The sequence below is a fragment of the Podarcis pityusensis genome (assembly GCF_964106645.2).
Source record: "Podarcis pityusensis genome assembly, chromosome: 6".
NCBI lineage: Eukaryota > Metazoa > Chordata > Lepidosauria > Squamata > Lacertidae > Podarcis > Podarcis pityusensis.
In genome coordinates, this window is record NC_138030.1 from 44,844,605 (window position 1) to 44,866,441 (window position 21,837).

General features: G+C 39.9%; 1 protein-coding gene across 2 annotated transcripts in view; it reads left to right on the forward strand.

Moving 5' to 3' along the window:
* Positions 1-13,544, forward strand: part of ILRUN (inflammation and lipid regulator with UBA-like and NBR1-like domains) — a 33,150-nt gene extending 19,606 nt beyond the window's left edge. Inside the window, exons 3-5 of one of the 2 annotated variants that reach the window (XM_081010155.1) lie at positions 1,747-1,944; positions 3,197-3,525; positions 9,402-13,544. In XM_081010155.1, the coding sequence (XP_080866281.1) occupies positions 1,747-1,944; positions 3,197-3,525; positions 9,402-9,437 (563 nt within the window). In that variant the 3' untranslated portion in view covers positions 9,438-13,544. Of the gene's footprint in view, positions 1-1,746; positions 1,945-3,196; positions 5,591-9,401 lie in introns of those variants that run through there. The other variant, XM_081010154.1, reaches the window with a different exon arrangement.
* The last annotated feature ends 8,293 nt before the right edge of the window (positions 13,545-21,837 follow it).

Genomic DNA, 21,837 nt, shown 5'->3' on the forward strand with positions numbered 1-21,837 from the left:
TATTTTTTATTCAGTAAACTAGTGGAATTAAGAACTTGGGCTTTCAGTCATCTAGTTGTTTCTATGTAATACATAAAGTCTATCCAGTCTATGTTGTACCATCAGTGTGGTGAAATGGCTGGAATTTAAATAGTCTGCCCATGCCATTATTCTATTAGTTGTTAGGATCTCTTCCTTAACTTTTTCAAAGTCATTCTCAAGATAAGCTGAAGCATTTGTTTTCAGTTCCACTGTGATGGGTCAGGTGCAGGTCCAGTTGTGACCACGTGGAGGTCTCTGGATGCCAGGTTGGCAACTTGGGAAAGCAAAATGTCACCTATAGAAGAATCAGAAATATTTTAGTTGAAGCTTGAATTTGTTTGATTCTGCATTGTTTTATTTGATGTTTTAATGTATTATGAACCTCACTGAGATTTGTTCTTTAAAATATAATGCAGTATAGAAATGAAATGAACAACAGCAAGCATCACTGGAGGGAAAATGGCACCTAGACATTCCATGGTGGCAACCATAAGCCAGGTTTAAGGTGCCATTTAGCAATTGGATTATGTATCTGAGTTTCTAACACTGGGTGGGATAAATGCCACTTTTTCAGCTTGTAATTTCTACTTTATTGCTACATTCCTTTCTTTAGTTGTTGTCTTTTAAATTTGAGTCTTGAGCAATCTGTTACGAGTTGCAGAAAACAATGGTAAAAGGAAAACGAGACAACATAGTCTTAAAGTTAAAACTGAGAATTAATACATTATTTTAGAGCTACAGGTCTCTGTATGTAAGTTCAATTCATGTGAATATGCTACAGGTTCCCTTCCTTCCCACTTGTATGTTCCCAGTATTTCCTTGTCTGATGTTCTCCAATCATACTTTGCCACAGTATCTGAAGTGTCAGATTATTGTTCGTGCTAACCAGAGTGAGCATTACTGCCAACCAAAATTGCCCCCAAACTAGTTTTTGGAAATTCATTTCAAGCCATGCTTTCAAAACATGTTATTGTTCATGCTAATCACAAAATTAAGTTCATGGTATTTTCCTGGTTTTCCAAATCACTTTGTGCAGTGTCAGAAAGTGATGTTTGAGCCATAGTGCTTACTATTTAGAATCAGTATTTTTTATTGTTGGACTACTATTCTTAAAACGGAGACTTTGAGAGCAACAGCAACAAAAGCTTCGTTCAATGGTTAATGGAAACAGTCAATACACCACATAGACTTGCATGCTCTTAAATTATAGCTGTTGGTATGCTGATTTAAATTCTTCAGAGAGCCTTGGGGTTTGTGTGACAATTTATGTTAGAATTTGAGCAGAATTTTCTTTCTGCTCCTGAAAGTAAGGGTGAATTTAGACACATGTATTTCTCAACAAAGCAGCTTTTTCTGAATTCATGAATATGTAATTCATGTCCCTACCATATATTAATGTGTATGTACCAGTAGTTAATGTGCATAACAGAAACATGCCTTTGACTGCTGCACAGAAGGAACTTTCATCTGTTGCATTGGTGACATGTTGTGTTCATGGACATGTGTATCAATCAGTTCATGATTGTATGCATCCGAGTCAGTCATTACACTTAGCAATGAAGATGTGCAATACAACTTCCTTTTACTAAGTGTTTACAGATGTTTACACTTGTTTGATGGGACGACACACATTTTAATGATAAATGTACTATCTATTAATGACCATGTTATTTAAGTAGCTTCTCCATTGACAAATGCTTTAATGTAATCTTCACTGAATCTCAGGGACAGAAGCATGGCCTCCAGGTGTTTGTCTTAAATATGTCGGCGGAGACCAGTTTGGCCATGTGAACATGGTGATGGTCCGATCATTGGAGCCCCAGGAGATTGCAGATGTCAGCGTACAGATGTGCAGCCCTAGTACTGCAGGAATGTATCAAGGACAGTGGCGAATGTGCACAGCCACAGGACTTTATTATGGAGGTAAGTGCCACCTTCTCATAAGACTTTTTCTTACTTGCGACATTTGAGCAGCCTTCTGTGCTGCTGGGACTGCTGTGAGAATAATATCTGCTAACTATTGCAACTCTACTTGTTAAGAGAATTCCAGAACCGAGTTCAAACAAGTGTTCCTTTCCATATAACATTTTGGACCCCACAAAAACCCCTTCACATTGTAGCTATCTTTCACGAAACAGACAAATGAATGTAAATGTTTCCTTTAAAGGTGGCAATGGCCACTGGCCTTTTGAAGTGCTGTCTGCTGTATGATCCTCCCCACCTTTTGGCAGGTGTGAGACAAAGATCACTGTCAGTGTGTTGCTGAAGATTGCTTCCCTTAAAGAGGCCACTGCAGCTCCTTTTAGGGGGGCAATGCACAACATGAATGTTTTATTTTTATTTTTCAAAACTCAGATCCTACCAACCTACTGAGGAACTCAATATCATTAACAAACTATTTCAAAATATAGAATAACTTCTAAGTTATGGGAAACTTTGCACATCTTAAAAAGTTACCTTTCATGGCAAAGCAGCAACAACCGCAAACAAACCCTGAACCCAACAAAAATTCCATGTAATTCCAATACTCTTTTATAATCCAGGACACAAATCATTTCAAGTGTTTGAAAAGTGGCATGTTACAACTTCAGGTATTAATTGTTAGGTTGATTCACTTGTCTCTTTTACTGTGTAACTAACATAGGAGAGATGGAACGAAATGTATTGAAATAACACTGAACAGAAGCACTTTAAACTGCAACATTAGTTGTAGATCCCACTTGTGAGATTTGATTGCCAATTTTTCTGTTAATTTTTATTTCCTGTTGATGATTGGCATGTTTAACAACTTTCACCCCCAAATGATGGTATTTCTTTCAAGTGAAAGATGTGACTTCCACTGAATTTTCTTTTTTGGAGTCTTTTTGTATAATTATTTTCATGCTTGAGAATGACTAGAATAAATACCAAGATTAACAGAAGGTGGCAGTATTTCACTATCTTCAAACTTTCAGAATGCCGGATACTAAAACATTCAGGCTGGCTTTGAGCAAACAACGAGCCCTGTTGTAATACCTCCCATGTATCTGAAATGTGGTCCATATTGATATTACAAGGATTTGGCATTTTCGTTTCTTAATGTTTGATAATATAAGCATCATGTTGTTTGAGAGGTATTGAAATTAAGTAAAATCGCAAATTGTATTTTGTGCTGACCCAGGATTCTCTTTCACAGACATCATCTGGGTGATCCTCAGTGTGGAAGTTGGAGGACTTTTAGGAGTAACGCAGCAACTGTCATCATTTGAAACTGAGTTCAACACACAACCACATCGCAAGGTAGAAGGAAACTTTAACCCGTTCGCCTCTCCGCAGAAGAACAGGCAACCAGATGAAAACAACCTAAAAGACCCTGGGGGTTCTGAGCTAGACACAATCAGCAAAAACACGTGGGGGCCTGCTCCTGACCAAATTGAACAAGATCAGACTGAACTGTCACAAAACTCTGTAAATCTCTCCCCCAGCAGTCACTCGAACAACTTATCAGTAGTGACATACAGTAAGGTAGGTGCCCTGGGGGTACAGGAGAATGGGGAGGTCATGAGTCCATGACCTGTATTGTGATGGTCCTTCCTTGCAAATTGCATGAGTCCCCCTTGTGCCTCTGTACACTCCGCTTAAAAGGGCCTGCATTTGGCTGTTCATCTTACGAGTCCTTTCACTGAATTAAAAGCAAGCTTAAACAAGACTATTTTCAAATGCTAAAACTATTTTAACATTCTGTTAAAATAATATTCTTCAAATGCTGCTTGCCGGATTTGAGAAGGCAACAATTTACAAAGCTGCTTTTTTAAAGTGCACTTAAAATTGGAAGTATATTAGGTGGTAAGTGCTAAAAATGTAGTCAACCAGATTTGGAAGCTAAAATGTATGGATAAGAGAATATTGATCAGAATATGTTCCAGGTCTGTGCAGAGTGTGGGGTAGCCAGGTACACTTGCCCCAAGCCTTGGAGGGCTACCTTGGCAGGGGGCGGGGCTTTTTTGTTTGAGTTTATAACTTTATTCTAAAAAGACTCCCACCCTGGGCCTCAGACAAGCTCTGCATAGACCTGATGTGTTCACTTTTCATTTCCCTTTTTGTTTCTACTTTACTTCAAATCATTGCTTAAAATGGTTAGATTCACTTGTTGCATTTTGTTCTGATTTCATTGAAAACATTTTGCTGCCTTTTGCATAAAAATATACAGAAGCTTGTGGAATCATAGTTTACATAATCCAGTGTGGTGTAGATGGTGTTTGTTTTTCCATTTTCCACATGGACAGGTCCATTCAACATGTTATTCAGGGCCCTGAGGCAATTGCCAGTTGGTGTAAGGTTTAAAATAGGATGAATAAAATGTATTGAGCAGCTAAGGTAGAAGGAAGACAGTTGAAGCAGATAGTGTACTGGTAGTGTGTGACTAAAGCTACTCTCAAATGGATTGGATAAGGGTGAATTCAAGTTATGACGAAGAGAGAACATTTCTTGATGCAAGTGATGATTGTATCTTGGAGTAGTTAGTCATAGAATCAACAAGAGGAGAGCCAGCAATTTAATCCTAAACCATGTCCAGGTTTCTATGGAAGATATAAGTATTGTTGAAATACGTAGGCTGTGGTCACACTTTCTTTCAAACTCAGTGAAAAGTTGCTCCCAAGCTCCAGTACAGTCACATTTACTTTCACAAGGTGGAATTGCTCAGTTGGTTAAAAGGAAGTTAAGCGGTGGAAGGATCACATCTTTTTACCAGGGTGCAACACCCCACCTTCCCCCCAAAGTCCACATTCCTTTTGAGATAATCTGTCAGGAGCAGCGTGTCACTAGTGGCAAGGATTAGAGCTTTGCACTCACTCACACACCACCCATTCATTCAGACATGCATACACTCCATTCACCCATTCAGTATTTCTCACAGTTGCATGTGCTGCCTGCATTTATCAACAGTCACACCAGCCCCACAGTTGTTCTTTATTCTGTCACTGTGTGCACTTCCTGTAGGAGACACCTGAAACATTTACTAATAGGACATTGAAGACTCAGCTTACTCACAAACCAAACTCAAGCAAAATGGCAAATGGGGTAAGCCTCTAGAGGCCAGCAGACAGATAGGTGCCTGGGGAAAATGAGGGGCATGGAAAACTATCACTGGCTTATACTATATCCAATATCAGAAGCACAGACTCTGAATATCAGTTCCTTATGTTGAATACAGTGATTGGAGGCATTATCAAGTTTATTCAGTACAGAAAAATGAAATTTTTGGTATTTTGTATTCCTTAGAGGCAAAAAGTAGCAACAAAATTGCTTGACAATAAATTCTGCTTTGCAATGCAGGAGTTTGTTATTGAATGCTAACATTTTGAAGAGTGAGTGGGCAAAAATCCCTTCCGGCCTATCCTCTTTTAAATGATATATCCACTGAATAAAACACCCTTCTTTGAACTCAAAGGCACCCTATCATTTCATGCAGAGGGACTAGATAAGCATTTGTTTCTGTGACCTCTCTTACTCTGTAGTGCTTAATATTTTTTCTGTCAAAGCTTAGTGACTGGTCTGGGTCCAGCAAATAAAGCATTATTGAAGATAACCAGATTTCGATTTTATTAGTAATCTGAATGGGAGACTACTTGAAGCCTTGTGTGTGAGAGAAATACTTCATTAAAACCCACATTTTCACCAAAAGAACTCCACAATCAAATCAATTTCATAAAATTTATGTATGCTTAAGTATAAGATGAAAGTTAAATTTGTACAAATATTTACCACATAAGGGAAAATTTCTGAATCTGATCAATATTGCATGTAACATCTCCTTTACATAGTAAATATTTGTCACATTCACTCTTTCTCCCAATAAGCCCAAAATGGAATGGCTTAAGTTTATATAATCTTTTTTAAGCTGCCATTTTTATGCCTGTAGCTGCGAAATTGCTCAGCAAGAACTTATGGGTAATAAAGCATGTTTTTAAAGAAAGTGAACATGATATATAGAAACTAAAATCTAGCCCTTGAGCAGGAATTATATTTGCTCTGTGTATTCATTTCAATCTTTATTCTAAAATTTTCTTTCTGAAGAATTCCTGCTAGAATCAACTGGCTGAATTCACTGGCTAGTCCCCACTCATACTGTGTGCTAAGTATAAAGTTCCTACATTGATAAGTGTCTGTATGCAACTTAAGGGGACAACTTTAAAATGTGATTTTTCTCTGCCTACCTCCTAACATTCTGAAGTGGTACAGTACAAAGAGGGAAGTATGTGCTTTTTCTGAACATGTGGATCAGCTCCTTGTTTAAATAGAAGAACAGATGAATAGTGGGAAAGAGCTTTGAGCTACTGCATTATATTTGTGCAGCATGCTTTGAAGGGGGAAAAAACTCTGTTTGTGTTGAGTTTACATAAGTGATTCAAAAGAGCTTTGGGTAGTTTGGAGAAGCACTGACCAGGAACGGGCCAGGAAGTGATGAGAAATAGAGGACGATTGAGTAGTTCTATCTGAGGCTGCCATCAGTGTAAACTGGAAGACTTCTGTTTTGTTTTGCAGCCATGCATCAAAAGCTGATGCCTTAAAAAATAAATAAACTGTACTTCTATTTATTCAAATTACACCACAAACTAAATAAAAATAAAGCCAATGATGTTCAACTCCAATCTTTTCTATATTAGATACCTAAACTTGGAGAGAAACTTAAGTTATGTTGGAATTACGTTTCCCAGTTAACATCATTCCCAACAGTAATGTTGAGTTAAGAGCTGGTTCTTACCCAAAAGTTTAATTGGGTAGTGTTATCATTTTTTACTAATTGGGAGGCACATCAGGAAGTCAAAAAGAAAACTAATGGGATAATTATTTTTATGAAGAAACTTTTGCACTACTAGAGTAAGCATTCCACAGTAGAAAAAGGAGCAGTATTTTCCAGATTACTGATTACTTCAGAACTTGTTACCATCAAAGCACAGACCACCTAAAGTGAGGGCCACCAGTGTGGTCCATATCAGTGCCCTGGTGCTCACAAAGTCCTTCATTGGCATTGCTGGGCAGGGTCCCCAGACTCTAAGCTTTTATTTTTTTAAAAAAAGAAAAAATGGTAAATCTCTAGTCCTCCTAGAAAGAAAGTTGTGAAGCAAATGTGCAGGTACCATTCTAAGCAATTTAGGTATGTGAAATGAGCTCCCATCTGTCATTGTTTTTAACCAAAGGGCAAAGTCAGAGCTGTGGCTGATTGGTAAGCTATTTGGACACCAAGCATTAGGAATCCCTTGAGTCCTAAAGAGTTGCTCTTTTCTCCTCCTTTAGTTTGCTTTTCCAGCTTCTGTCTTATTTTCCAGTCCTTAAAATCTCCATAGTTTGCCTTTTGTTCACCCCTCTAATTTATGCCATGTCCCCCATGGCAGCCATGTTGTGACTAGCAGCCACAGCACTCTCTCAAAAATCAAAATGTGCCCACTGGTCTAAAAAAGTTGGCAATCCCTTGCCTAAAGGATGTATCCTATAGCAAATGAAGCTGCTTATAGCTACAAGAGTCAAGTGTGTAACTGGCTATCCACTTGTTATTGTCTCTGCTATTAATATTTCCTGGGTATATCTAAGAGAGATCTTATTTGCAGAATGCAATGCAACACAACTGATTTCCAGATAATAAGACTGTGCAAGAAAGGTAAAGGAACCCCTGACCATTAAGCCCAGTCACGGACGACTCTGGGGTTGCGGCGCTCATCTCACTTTACTGGCCAAGGGAGCTGGCATTTGTCCGCAGACAGCTTCCGGGTCATGTGGCCAGCATGACTAAGCTGCTTCTGGCGAACCACAGCAGCATACGGAAACGCCATTTACTTTCCCGCCAGAGCGGTACCTATTTATCTACTTGCACTTTGATGTGCTGTCGAACTGCTAGGTTGGCAGGAGCAGGGACCGAGCAACGGGAGCTCACCGCGTCACGGGGATTCGAACCGCCGACCTTCTGATCGGCAAGCCCTAGGCTCTGTGGTTTAGACCACAGCACCACCCGCAGATAATAAGACAGTGCAATAGTGACTGACAAATAATGTGTATGTATATTGCATATAAGAGAAAAGAATATGGTAGTAGAGCAGATACTTTGCATGCAGAAGGTCCCAAGTTCAATCCCTGGCATCTCCAGCTTGGGCTGGGAAGGACTCCCTGCCTGAAACGCTGGAGGACCACTGCCAGTCAGTGTTGCCAATACTGGGGCTAGGTGGATCAATGGTCTGACTTGATATAAGTCAGCTTCTTATGTTCCTATATTTCTGGAAAGTTTATAAGGCCAACTAAAATATATCACTCGTGGACTTCACTTCCCCACCATCCCTGGTGACCTCTTAAGAAAAAAATGCAGTAGCTTCATATTAGTACTTCAGGGGTTCTGGTAAAAAATATCTATAAATTGCTATTGGGCGCTTGGTCTTTCAGAGCCTAAAAACTGAATGTTGTCCTAGCATTTGAAATGTATGCCAGAGGTGAGTTAAGGTAGAAAACAAATATGATGATGCCATTTGTATTTTAGAGGAGATTTATTTGAAGAATGCACTGTTTTAGAATGATGCTTTGGTAGAGTAAAGAGTGGCTGAAACATTGTGGATTGGAAATGATAGGTTTATATGCCTCTTATTATATATGGTCATAATTTAGAAATTAATTTGTGCCTGTTTTACCAATGGTGGCCAGCTAATGAATAGCCATAATTGAAAACCTGTAGAAGTGTGGCTTATATTAGTGCTGCCTACCTTGGTTTAAGTCATGTGAAGTTGGCTCATTGCAAATAGGCTTTTGAAAGTTTATTGTATGCATGTTTTGGAATTTGAAGAAGGTCAACTCTGCTAATACTGCCAATTCTGGCTTGCCACAAAACATGCATGAGGTCTGCAACTCAATATGGCATTTTTGACTGGGGAGACAGAATCAATCTTTAAGCCTAGTGAGCAGTTTTGTTTGTGCATAAACCGTTGGGGCTAGGACTGTTTTTGGTTCGTGAACATGAGCTTTAAAGATTTAAAGAGCCATGTAGGGAACTTAATTGCATTGTTATAGCATTCCAGGAGTTCATTATACCAAACCTCTTGAAAGTATTTAATATCCCAAACTGGAACTTCACTTCAATGATTTTGTCAGTGTTCTAGATTTTTCTTTGGGCTTAGTATGACAGGTGGCAAGGGAATATGTTTTGACTGTGTAGACATTGAAATGTAGCATTGAAATGCAGAAGAGAATAGAATAAAATGAAATGAATTGTATGACCCTTTGTAAAAAGTGATAAATGGCTTTAGAACATAGGTTGTAGAGGATTTCATACACTTGGGATGTTGTGGTCACATTGGAACAGACATTGCTTAGTTTATTCCCCTTTCTGAAATTAATTTTTGTCTCTAATTCTTTTCCAGGGTTTTCACGGTCCTTATCCCTTTGGACAGTCTTAAAAACAAAAACGGGTATCGTCGAGAAGAGAATTTGACAAAGAATGGACTTGGGAGGGAGGGGGAGTTCTTATGGCTTATAGAAGATACAACATGAACCCCCTTCTTGGTCTCCATATCCTGAGATAAGAAGAAAACAAACAATAACTTAAGACTAGTTGTTTCCAGAAAAAAAACAAAACTAAAGTATGCATGTGTGAATGCTGAATTTCAGGAGTGCTGTTCAGTGCTATGAGAGAGAAAAATACACCAATGTTTTGTTTAGAAGTCATTGTCACAGTTAATTAGGTAGCCTAAAAGAATTTTTTTAAAAAAGATTAAAATGGAAAAGCCATCTCTTTTTAAAAGAAATTATTTTGCCTACAGAGAGGTTGTAGTCTGAGCAAATGTTAATTTTTCGTTCCTTGTTCATAACTTTTTTAAAAAGGGACAGCGTGCATTTTCATGGAGATGTGCTTGCTATGAAATGGAAGCTTGCTTAGCATTTTCTTGGTTAGTGCAGCTATTTGTTTGTCAGATGGTATTAATTTCTAGCTTGATCAATATCCAGATCCATAAATTTTAATGATGTCTTTTTCCCCCTTTCTTTCTTTTGGTTATTTGCCTTTATTCTGCTTTTGGTATCATTCTTCTGGGCATGGTGTGCATTAGTCATCTGCTAGTTCTTTTCTGTTTGGTTGCTCAGACCCATTTTTGCCATTTGTTGTGCAGGGCAAGAATGTCAAGAGGGTAAAAACACTGAGCTGATGCAAGAGGGGTGTCTTGTGCTTTGATTGTGGCACATGCTCTTATTTAAATTCCAAAGTTTGCCCTGGACAGTTAGCATATTGAAATATTCCCATGTTCATTAATGTACGGTAACTGTCTTTGAGACAGCTATGCATGTATATGTCACTTTTGTGCCAAGAAGAAAAATTATTTTTCGGAGTGGTAGAGCACCAATTATTAAATTTCCATGACACTTCTAAGATGTAAATTTCACATCTTCTGTTTTATATTGGAATGATTACTTTGAGTCTTCAGTGATAAAAAAATAACTAGCTTGTTGGCAGAGACCAAATTGCTTTGAGCATATGGGAGAAAGAAGAACCATCAGCAGCCATTCACAGCAATTCCTTCTGCTTATCAGCTTGTTTGATCTCTGAACACTTCGATTTATAGACTGGTGTGTGTGTGTGTGTGTGTGTGTGTGTGTGTGTATCAAGGGTGTGGAACTGTTTAAGATCTAACTGCGTATAGCCCATGAAGAATGATAGCCATATAATTGAGGCCAATCTGTCCAATTCCATAGAGAATTAGCAGAGCATGGTCTCTTGAAACTCTTGGGTTTTGCATCGGTTTAAGGAGGAGGGGGGTTTTGTCTAATTCAAAAACTTGAACTAGGCCACAGCAGCCATCTGCCAAAGATAGAATAATATGCAATGCCTCCTTCCTTTCATCTCGCTTAGAAGATCAAACTCCCTGGTCTGAGATAGTGGAAGTATGAGTATGCACTGATGGGGGTGATGTAAGGCCTGAAGTAACATGCATTGAGCTACCTTGTTGGGTTGATTTGCATACGAGGCCTTTATTCTTTTGTATAGCTGACCACAACCCTGTTTCCCATCAGAACATATATATATAGCACCCAAAGTCTAAATGGATCTGGCTAGGATCCTAGTAGGCAGATGTGTAGGTATTCAGTCTTCTAGGCCAGCTCAGCATCTAATTTGATGTTTTCACTTTTGAAGAATTGTATAATTTTTTTGCATCCCAACTAATTTGAAGAGTGTAGAAACTATGGAATACCTTCCTTTAACTTTCCCCCAGCTTGGCTCCCCAAATTCTTATCTTAATCATCATAAGCAGCATATTATTCAGATGCAAAATAAGGTGTAGAAACTGATTATGTATAGCATTAGTCATGATAATTGGTTTTTATTTATTTTTCCTGCCCTGGGCAAGCAACTTTTTTGATACGCAAAGAAAAGACTGAGTACACTGTATGGTTTTTGAGATGAGTGTGTGTGAGAGAGAGAGTAACCTCTGGTGGCAACATTGGAAGTCAGTGGCAACAACTGGCAGCTACTACGGTAAGCTAAGTTAAAACAGATTCAGTTTTCTCTTTAGACCAAGTTAGGTATTCAGAAACCTCACCATCCAAACTGTCAAACATTGTGGAGACTTTAGTTTTTTCATAGTGCGGAGCAAAAACTGATATTTACTGCCCACTACTGTTCTTTTACAGCAAGTAGGGATGACCATTTCCTGCAAGTCATCTCAAATACTATCTCCTCTTTTGAGTGCTGGTGACTTTTATGAATGAAACAGTCGTTCCACTGAAGAAAGCAGAAATCACAGCCAGGGCCCAGCTTGGTTGCAGTAAAAGTAGTCCTCTTTATTGTCGCTAGTTTCTGAGATCTTTCTGGGGATAAACATTCCTCTCTCGGGGGATGATCTCTATATAAATAGTTACAAAGGGCTCATACCTGTTTGCAGGTATTTTGATTTGAGTGATAATCCCTTCAGTGATGACAATGGGATGATGTTTAAAATGCTCACTGTTTTGTGTCTCGTTTCTTTTCTCAAATATTCTTCTCTTTATACAATACCTCCTTTATTATTCATGGAGCTTCTTGGAACTCTGATTTTAAATTCATTAGTTTTTAAGGCGTTTTTGATGATTTTGGAGCCATTGAAATGGCTGAAGCCAAAATCATGTTTGCTTGGGAGCAGCACTTTCAGACAGCTAAGGAGGGCAAGACATTTTTGTGCCTAAGCATAAAGGTTTGATTTTCACAAATGCATAATACTAGCTTCATAATTATCAGGGGAAGCTGCCACCTTTTCCCCCCTCCTCAACAGATGACCTATGGCTTCAACAGCATGGGAAGCAGAAACACAGTAGATGTAGCTTTACATAACATGGAGGTGTAGTAATGGGGGGTGGCTGTACCTGCAGAATAGCTGAATGTCATAAAGGCACAACCCCTTTGTGAGAAAAAGGTGGCAATGCTAACCAGTGCCTAGGTTTAACACACAGCACTTCTGTACAGATATAATCACATGTAGGGGAAACAGTGTAGACTGCTGAGTTTGGAAGTGGCATGGGTATTTAGATTGCTTTGTTGCAATTACAGGAATCAGAGAGCCACTCATAGCTTTAAAATGCACATATTGGCAAACACACTTACCCACTTCAAATATTATCGTGTATATGCCTCTCGTTCCCTCTTGCATGATCTGTAAAAATACGTTGTGAATAAAATAACCCTTTTTACCAAAGTGATACTGCTTGGACATGGAGGAAGCTAAGCATTGCTTGACCCATATCCCTGTTCCTGAAATGTGACTGATTCTTGCTCCCCCAAATTTAGCTTGCTTCATGTAACAAGTGTGGTTGGCTCTGGCCATTTCCCTAGTGGTTCTCATTCTGGAAGAAATGATGGATTCCCGAGGAGGAAGAAGTAATTTTAATTTAACAAAGGGAAGTTTGGATTTCTCATTTGTTTGCAGCGTTCTTTTTTTATTTTTATTTTAATGCAGATTAAACTGTAACCCAAGCTGTTGGGTTTGAAAATGTGCTGGCAACCTCTGCATCTGAAAATGTGACTGTGCCTGGGAGGCAAGAGCACCCAGTCTTCTCACTAGGAAATTGAGCTGGCTTTGAGCCTTAGTGGGTGCAAGTAAGCTCTGTCTCTGTTTGGGGATGGGTGCTAAGCCTGCACTGTCAGGTTGGGCCTATGTTGTTGCTCCTATTTGGGGCAGGTGAAAGGTGTATCCTAAGGCCTCAGGGATTTGGGAATGTGTATTCATCCCACCCCCCAGCTGCAGATGAGTGCGTCTTGAATCTCTATAGGTACAGTGTAGCCGGAGAAGCCTGGGGCTAAGAAATGCACGCTGTCCCATGTCTGGGTTTCCATTGTTTTTTCTCTTGTGTGAGTGAGTGGTTGATTCTGCAGCCTGTCTTTATTCTCTCTGGGGGGAGTGCATGTGTAGAGCAGGATGTGTGTTGCTTCATTGAGTCTGGGAAGAATCCTGTAATAGCACATTGTGGGGGAAAACAAAGATGCTTTTTCCTTAATGTATAAATGAATATTTGTATGATTAAATTAACACAAAACAATCTTATACTTGAGTTTTTATTGAATGACCAAAGCTTGGACCTACAGTGCCTTTTCGTGGTTTAAATGGTTCCCACTTTACTTTCCTTCTTTCCCATTTGTTGGGGAGTATCATGCAAGCCAGGACTGAGCTGAAAACTCTGTGCTTAATAAATGAAATAAAATGAATTGTGGTTAGGGTGCTGTCTTGTGCCTTCATAGAATCATAGAACTGGAGTTGGAAGGGATCCCAAGGACATCTAGCCCATCCCCTACAGTGCAGGAATCACAGCTAAAGAATCACTGACAGATTGCCATCCAATATGCTTAAAAACCTCCAATGAAGATGCATCTGCCACCTTCCAAGGTAGTCCATTCCACTGTCGAACAGCTCTTACCTTCATAAAGTTCTTCCTAATGTTTAGTCAGAATCTTCTTTTTTTTTAAATTGAAACTATTTTTTCAGGTCCTATGCTCTGGAGCAGCATCAAATAAGTTTGCCCCGTCCTCCATATGACAGCCCTTGAGATATTTGTAGATATCTAGCATATCACCTCTCAGGCTTCTGTCATCTAGGCTTAACATACCCAACTGTGACAACCGTTCCTCATAAGGCTTGGTTTCCAGACCCTTTAACATCTTGGTCCCCTTCTTCTGCACACATTCCAGCTTGTTCTGACTTGAAGATCCAAGTCGGGCTTGTCAAGTTGGCACTGACAGCAAAGGGCATACTTAGTGCTCAAATTGTTCCTTTGTAGCCACGTTCTTTACCTGCTCAACATTTGACACTGCATATGATGTCAGGGATGGGGTATGATTTGGGGAAAACATCTTCACAGGATTAATTTGGCCCATGTGCTGGAGGTTCCCCACTGCCAACATAGCACATGGTTCTCACCATTTCTTTGTATACATACATACAGCCTTTCTCTCCACCCCCCAAAAAAGATTGCAATACATACAAGTGCCATGAAGCACTTGTATTTAAAAAATCTGTGTTGAAACTGATTTCAGCATAAATTAACCTTTTGGATTAGAAATTAAGTTTCTGGAGAAGGTGTTGAATTTTTAGCGAATCCTTCAAGAACCACCTTGAATGGAATGAGGCACGTCCTTGTTCAATGACTGTGTCACACATTTCCACATGTAATTTACAGGAGACTTGGGCCAGGCATGACTCCCTTGCACAGCTACTGTACTTAACTTTTCAAAATAGCTGCTCCCTTAGAGCGTGTGATACTAGTATACATAATGTGATCATTGGGGAAGGGCTGTAACCTTTCAGATCTAATGCCTGATCCCCAGCATCTCCAGGTAGAGGTGAGAGATAGACCCTTGCCTGAAGCCCCAGAGAGACAATGGCAATCACTGCAGAATAGGTTTCCCAAACTGTTGCCAATGAACTACCAGTGGTCCATGAGCTTTCTTCACGTGGTGTGTGGATTTGTACTCCTCAGACTGAGTATTCATACTGATTTTTAATTGTGTTTTATTGCTTTCATTTCATATATTGTATTTTATTGTATTGCAATGTGAATTCTATGGAATTAGAATTACTACAACATACAGAAATATCTTTAAGAGGTCTGCCAAGACCCTTAGCCATTTTCAAGTGGTCTGCTGAGAGAGAAGCCTGGGAACATGATGTAGACAGTACTGAGATGGATAACTCAGCAACATCAGTCAGCCTACTTTCCTATTATAAAAAGTAATTTTTTTACAGTTGCCTAAATTTGGCTATTTTATCAGGGAATTGATATCCCTCCCAAATGTATTTTAAATGTGTGGTGGTTGGATTATTTGAGATTTCTGCTTTCTCTTCCTCCCTTCACATCTACTTGTTGTTTACTTTTGAGGTTGTTTGCCATTGGGGCTGAGACCTGTCAGGAGCTCATCAAGGCAAGGCAATCTGCTCACACCTTCATTATAATGCTATCTTTGAAGCAAGCAAATAAATTGTGCCATCATTATGATGCACTCATTATAAATGAAGCAATGTGCCATGACTTTTTACGTGGTATATGCCATGGGTGTGGTGCAGCAGTCAGAAGCCAAGTCAAATAGTTGTAGAGCTGAACAATGTAAGAACTTTTGCAAACACCTGAGAAAATTTAAATATCAAAATATGGTTCATTCAGTTTTCCGCTTCAAGCAACTTAATGATTGATGCCACCCATGGAGAGGAAGAAATTTAATGTAGCTGGCCTGTATATCTGTTCCTAGAGTTACCTGTGCCAAAATCCAGAACATTGATCAATAAGCAAAGCTTATGCATCCTACAACTTCAATAAGATTTTTTAAAAAACACTGATCTATAAAATTGAGGCTTGCTTTAGATGGTAATTACAGATAAGAACCGTTCAAAAGCAACGTTCCTTTTTCCACCCAAACTGGACTGTGCAGCTTGGATAACTGAACAGAATACACTCCCAGTAGCTATTGTAGAGGAGCCCTATTTCTGCGGGTCGAGATAGAAGGCGTTTTAAATATTGAAGTATCTTGTGCATTTGTTGCTTATTTTCAAAAACCACTTTTAAGTATTCAGAGAGCATGTGGTACATTGTTCCCAGGATTGTACCACTTGGACATATGGAACACATACATAATACATATGGAATATAAAACATATGGAAAATGCATATGGAAATTTGTTGAGTCAGAGTGGAAATCAGGCTAGTGCCTCTTGTCCTAATGTCCTGGTTCTTCATGTGAATGAAACCTTATAGAAGAGCATTCAAAAGCCTTATAGAAGAGCATTCAAAAGCAACTTCACCCCTTCTTGTGGGTTAGCTAGAGGAGGATCAAATGACCTGGCCCAGTCTAGGTAGAATGGTGCTGGTTGAATTGCTGTGGTCCCTGCTGTTCTTAAGTAATCAGGATGCTTTTCCTAGACTCAAAAGTCTTCTGGGTAAAGGTGAGTTCTACAAGAATCATTGTTAGGAACATTGTTGAGTAGAGCAAGGGTTAGCATATTTAAACTCCATATACTCCCTGAAATGTCGGAATGGAACAGATTTCCACAACAAACAAGCCCACAGGGTCCTTTGATCCTCCTCTAGCTGACCCACAAGAAGTGCATCATAGTGGCTACTGCAAGTAGTAGTACACTTTAGGGAACTTCTCTACAGGCAACATGGTTTACTATGTGTGCCCTTTCTACTCTGACAAGTAGACTAGACTGAGATAATAGGCAAGGCACTAAGGTCACTCACTAAACTTCATGACCAAGGAAGGTTTTTAACCTCATCTGCATCTGGGGCAGGCAGTCTTTTCTTTTTGGCAGACCAGATCCTCCTTTTCCCACCTCTAGACAGAAGAATTTGACAGGGAGGTGAGGTCACCAATCTGCCAGTCACATGACATCATAGTGATGTAAGGTGACACCATACCTTGAAACTTAGGGCTTAGAAGTGCAGCATGGGGCTGCGTGAAAGCACTGCAATATATTGCATGTCACAGCAGAATATTGAGTGGGGGCTGGCCCCATCCTTGAAAATGTTGGTAGTACCCTTGTTCCCCACCCAATCGTGCCTCTGGGTCTGCAGGTTGCACACCAGTGGTGTGTCTTGCTCACTATTGTCTCTGCTCACTGTCTGGTAGCAGCTCATCAGGGTTTCAAGACAGAAGCCTTTTGCAGCCCTTCCAAAAATGCCAAGGATTGAATCTGGGACCCTTTGCATAAAAAAACACTTGCCTTACCACAGAGCTTTTAGCATTTCTCAAATTTCTAAAGGTATGACCTTCCTTTCTTCCACCTCAGGGGCTCATCTGGGAGTTGAACTCAGGATCCCTCTGCACCCAAGGCACTAATTCTGCCACTAAATCAACAAGCTAGGCACAATTTAAGTGTGCTTTCTCCAACCTAAGTAAATTGAAAAGCTATTTTGGTCAGTCTTGTCAAGAGTTGATAGAAAAGCCTATGTTTGTTTGCTTTACTACCTGCCCTTCAACAAAGGTCTCGGGGCAGGTTACAAAATGATAAAAGAATAGAATACAACAGATAATAAGTGATGAAGATAACCAACTGATAAAATCATAAGTAGAGAGTAGACAATAACTGCATATCCCAAAAGCCTGGGTAAAAAGATGAATCTGCATGTTTTCTGAAAATCACCAGGCAATGGGGAATTTCAGGGCAGGGGGCACCACAGAAAAGGCTGTCTCATGTGCCACTGGATGTCTGAGGGTGGTGGAATCACCAAAGAAGTCTTTTCCTTGTGGTTTTTAGTCCTGAATCTCTTCATAAAGGAGAGAATCTTTCAGGTAACTGGGACCTAAGCTGTTTAGAGCTTTATGTGTCAAAAACAAACGTTTGTCTTGGACTGACTCAGAAGCAAATAGGCAACCAGAGCAATTCTAGCAGAACTGGTGTAATATGAGACCCACCAGTTGTGGTGGTTAGTCTAGCTACTACATTTTGCACTAGTTCCAGCATCCAAGATGTCTTCAAGTCCCATGGAGAGTACCTTGCAATAATTCAATCTGGAGGTTACCAGAGCATGACTCACTGTTCCTAGGGCACCTCATCTCAGGAAGGGCTGTAGCTGGTACACCAGTCAAAGCTGGAAGTTAAGTACCCCTAGCCACTGAGGACACCTGGACCTTAAATGAGAGTATTGGATCAAGTAGCACCCTCAAACTATGGACCTGCTCTTTACAGGGGCTGCAACCTTATTCAGGACACACATCTTGCCACTTCTTGTACTCAGTCACCTAATGCACACAACACCTTGGTCTTGCCTAGATTCAGTTTCTGTTGACTGGCTCTCATCAATATGATAAACCGCATCATGCACCTGTCCAGAAGCTTTGTACATATATATACGTTGAACAACGTGGGTGACAAAAAAACACCCCAAACCCTGCAGGATGCCACAGGTCAGTTTCCATGCCATTAAGCAGTTGGCACCTCATGGTCTCTCCCTAGACTCACTTTCCATAAGTATGAGTGGTACCATTACCAAATTGTGCTTCTAATCCCCAAGCCTTGGAGTCAGTCCGAAAAGTATCGAAATCTGGTGAGAGGTCAAGGAAAATGAGCAGGGTTGCACTCCATCTGTCTCTTTCCTGACTGACAAAGGTCGTCAACCAGCACGGTCAAGGCTGGGTCAGTTCCAAAGCCCAGATTCCATGGTTGAAGTTCTGTTCCATTCTACATCAACACCCCTCCTCTATACATGAGGGTTAAATACCACCAGTTTAATAATCTCTGATTTTGCAGGCTCAGTGTAACTTGGACAACCTTTTATTTTACATTCATATTGGCTATAGTGATGTCCCACAATAGTACAGCTTATTATATTACAATAAACAAATAATTATCTTACACCAAGACTTAGCAATTTTGCCGTCTTTCTCCACAAAGATAGTAATCTAATGGCGTATATTCTAAGGTAGGGGATGTGGAACCTGTGAGTCCAGAAATTTTGTGCATCAAACTTTTGTCAGCTGTAACCAACAACACTAAGGGAAGGTGGGAGTTGTAATCCAACACTTGGGAGGATTCCCTGTTCATGTTCTAGAGTAATTTTGGGTAGCTTCAGTGTGGGATGTGAAACACATAGCAGTCAACTACAACATTCCTAGAGTGGACATGCTAGTGGATGCTTTGTACCAGCCAGGAGTCTAACTTCCTGTTTCCTCTTGAGCTGTGACAAACTGGGCAAGTTAGCACAGCTCCTTCCTTTGGCTGTTCTCCATTTTGTTTTTCTGTGTATGAGGAGAAGTGACTGCCTATTCACAGTCACTTAGGAACTAACTCCCTTCTGGGATAGTTCCACATGTGTATATAGTTTTGTAACCTAAGTCTGCCTTCAGGGATCCACCTGTGAACTGAATGATTGTGAGTAAACTACTTCTATATTGACTTTAAAATCTGTTGTTTCTATTCTTTTTTAAGAGGGACTAGAAGGGATCTTACCAGGAATCTTACATTGAGAGGCTCAGACAAGCTTGCAAAAAGCAAACCGCTGTGTATTTAAAAGGGGAATGCACTCTGCTAAGTAAAGGGACTTGCTAATGCAAGTTGGGAAGGATACTATTAAACAATATATCCTCTCCTGCCTCCCTGAACATTCCCACATTCAGGTGACAGCTTACCACCTGGGAGCTGTTTATAATCTTACTGGAGGTACAATCAGGTATATGGTATACAGTGTTTTGCCACGTAGTGAAGTGGTTTTTACTATGCATCTGAAACTACTAAGAAATGTAAGATAGTGGTGGCATGGCTTGATAGGGCAGATTCCTATGTGACTGCATTCATCCTCCTGTGGTAAGACTGCAAGCAAGGTAAGAAGCAGCTGCTTGTGCCCTTCTCCCAAATGGAGGAATTATGTATGTTAATGAGATCCAATACTCTGATGAAGGTTCTTTTGAAATTCATCCCTGAAAAAATTAACTCAGACCATTGCCCTTTAAGTATGTGAAGTGCCACAGAGAGGGAACAAAACAAATTCAAATCACTGATAAAATCCAGTGATGTAGCTGTTTCTGGGCCATGCACTGAAAGTTGACGGTTATTATATATGCTTTTTCCTCCATGGCTGCTTACTGTGTCTGATCTGATTCATGCATACTTCATGAATGAAGCAAGGCGCTGAAAGGAATCCAGTTAAATAATTTACTTATTAAACTCTAAACATACCCTTATTGCATTTGTAAGATTGTAAGATGAATGATACAGTGAATTAAGATAGAAAAAGGAGCATTCCAAGAGATGAAGGGAACTGGGCCCAAGGGAAAGACAATTGCCTCATCCATAAATATCTATTACTGTGTTTATTTATGACTCTGAAAGTAAGCTTGGCTTGCCTACAAAAAAACAAAACCATTGCTGTGCTAAGGCTGCAACCCTAGCTCCACTTACCTGGGAGGAAGCCCCATTGAATTCAATAGGCCTTGCTTCTGAATAGACCTGGCTAGGAGGATTGCGCTGTAGGTCATTTACGTGCTCCAGGCAACAATAAATATTTACATTGCTGGGATCCCAGTTTGTTTTATTTATGAAAGACCAAGTCACTCCACCCATTGACGCACAGTGAGAAATGTACTTCATGAGGTCCTGTGGTCACTGCACCATCTTCAGTTCCTATACTTCCTAATGATGTGTTATGCCTGAAACTTGCCCATCCAGAAGTGCCCACAAGTCCAATGGCATACATATGGCTCTAAGACACTGTTTATTCACAGAATATTATTGCTTCCAATTGGAACAACATATTGCAAGTAACCTCAGATGAGCAGTTTATCTGCCCCTCTGTGCTATCTGTTTCTTTATGTGTACAGTGGTGCCTCGCAAGACGAAATTAATCCATTCCGCGAGTCTCTTCGTCTTGCGGTTTTTTCGTCTTGCGAAGCACGGCTATTAGCGGCTTAGCGGCTATTAACGGCTTAGCGGCTTAGCGGCTATTAACGGCTTAGCGGCTTTAATAAAAAGGAAACAAACTCGCAAGAACTCGCAAGACGTTTCGTCTTGCGAAGCAAGCCCATAGGGAAATTCGTCTTGCGGAACGACTCAAAAAACGGAAAACTCTTTCATCTAGCGATTTTTTCGTCTTGCGAGGCATTCGTCTTGCAGGGCACCACTGTAGGTCTTCCTGCTCTCTGTAATGCCTTTTCCCCATCTCTCTCTCTCTCTCTGCTCAACACCCTATTTCATTTTTTAAAAAACTGTTAACTTTAGCATGGTCTTTATTTGCAAGGTCAACCTGAGCAAACAGCCCTAGTCCCTGTCCTGTCACTGCAGTGGCCAGCATAATTCTTTACTTGAGGACCACAATAAATTTGTTATGCTTGGATTGAAACATTGCATTAATTTGTTTATGCTTTTTAAAAATGTCATCTTGGAGGGGCAAATGGCACACAGACAGATCTGATACCTTTAATCACTGCCGCTCCAGAAGTAGATTGTGTGGCCTTGACTCCATCAGACATAAAGGCATGCAAATTCAAGCTGTTGTCTCAAATCCCACTGTTAATTTTAAAGTTCATGAAAACTGCAGTGGAATTGAGGCTATACTTAAAAACAGCAACATGTAAAGTTTGTAGCTGGGAAGACAGCATCTCTGTTTTTGAACTACAATGTGTTTGATAAAGCTTCTTAAACAGCAAGCAAGACATTACATCTTACAATATGTTGAACAGAATATTTTGATGTTAGCTGAAAACAAAGTTTGTATTACACCTATTTGCATTAACCAAATGAAAAATAGCAAGAAAATGCATAAAGAGATAACATCTGAATTGGAAAAATATACTATGTTGAGTATGTAGCTTTATTACCAGTTTGTATTTTTGCAGAATGTTGACTCCAGTTAGGT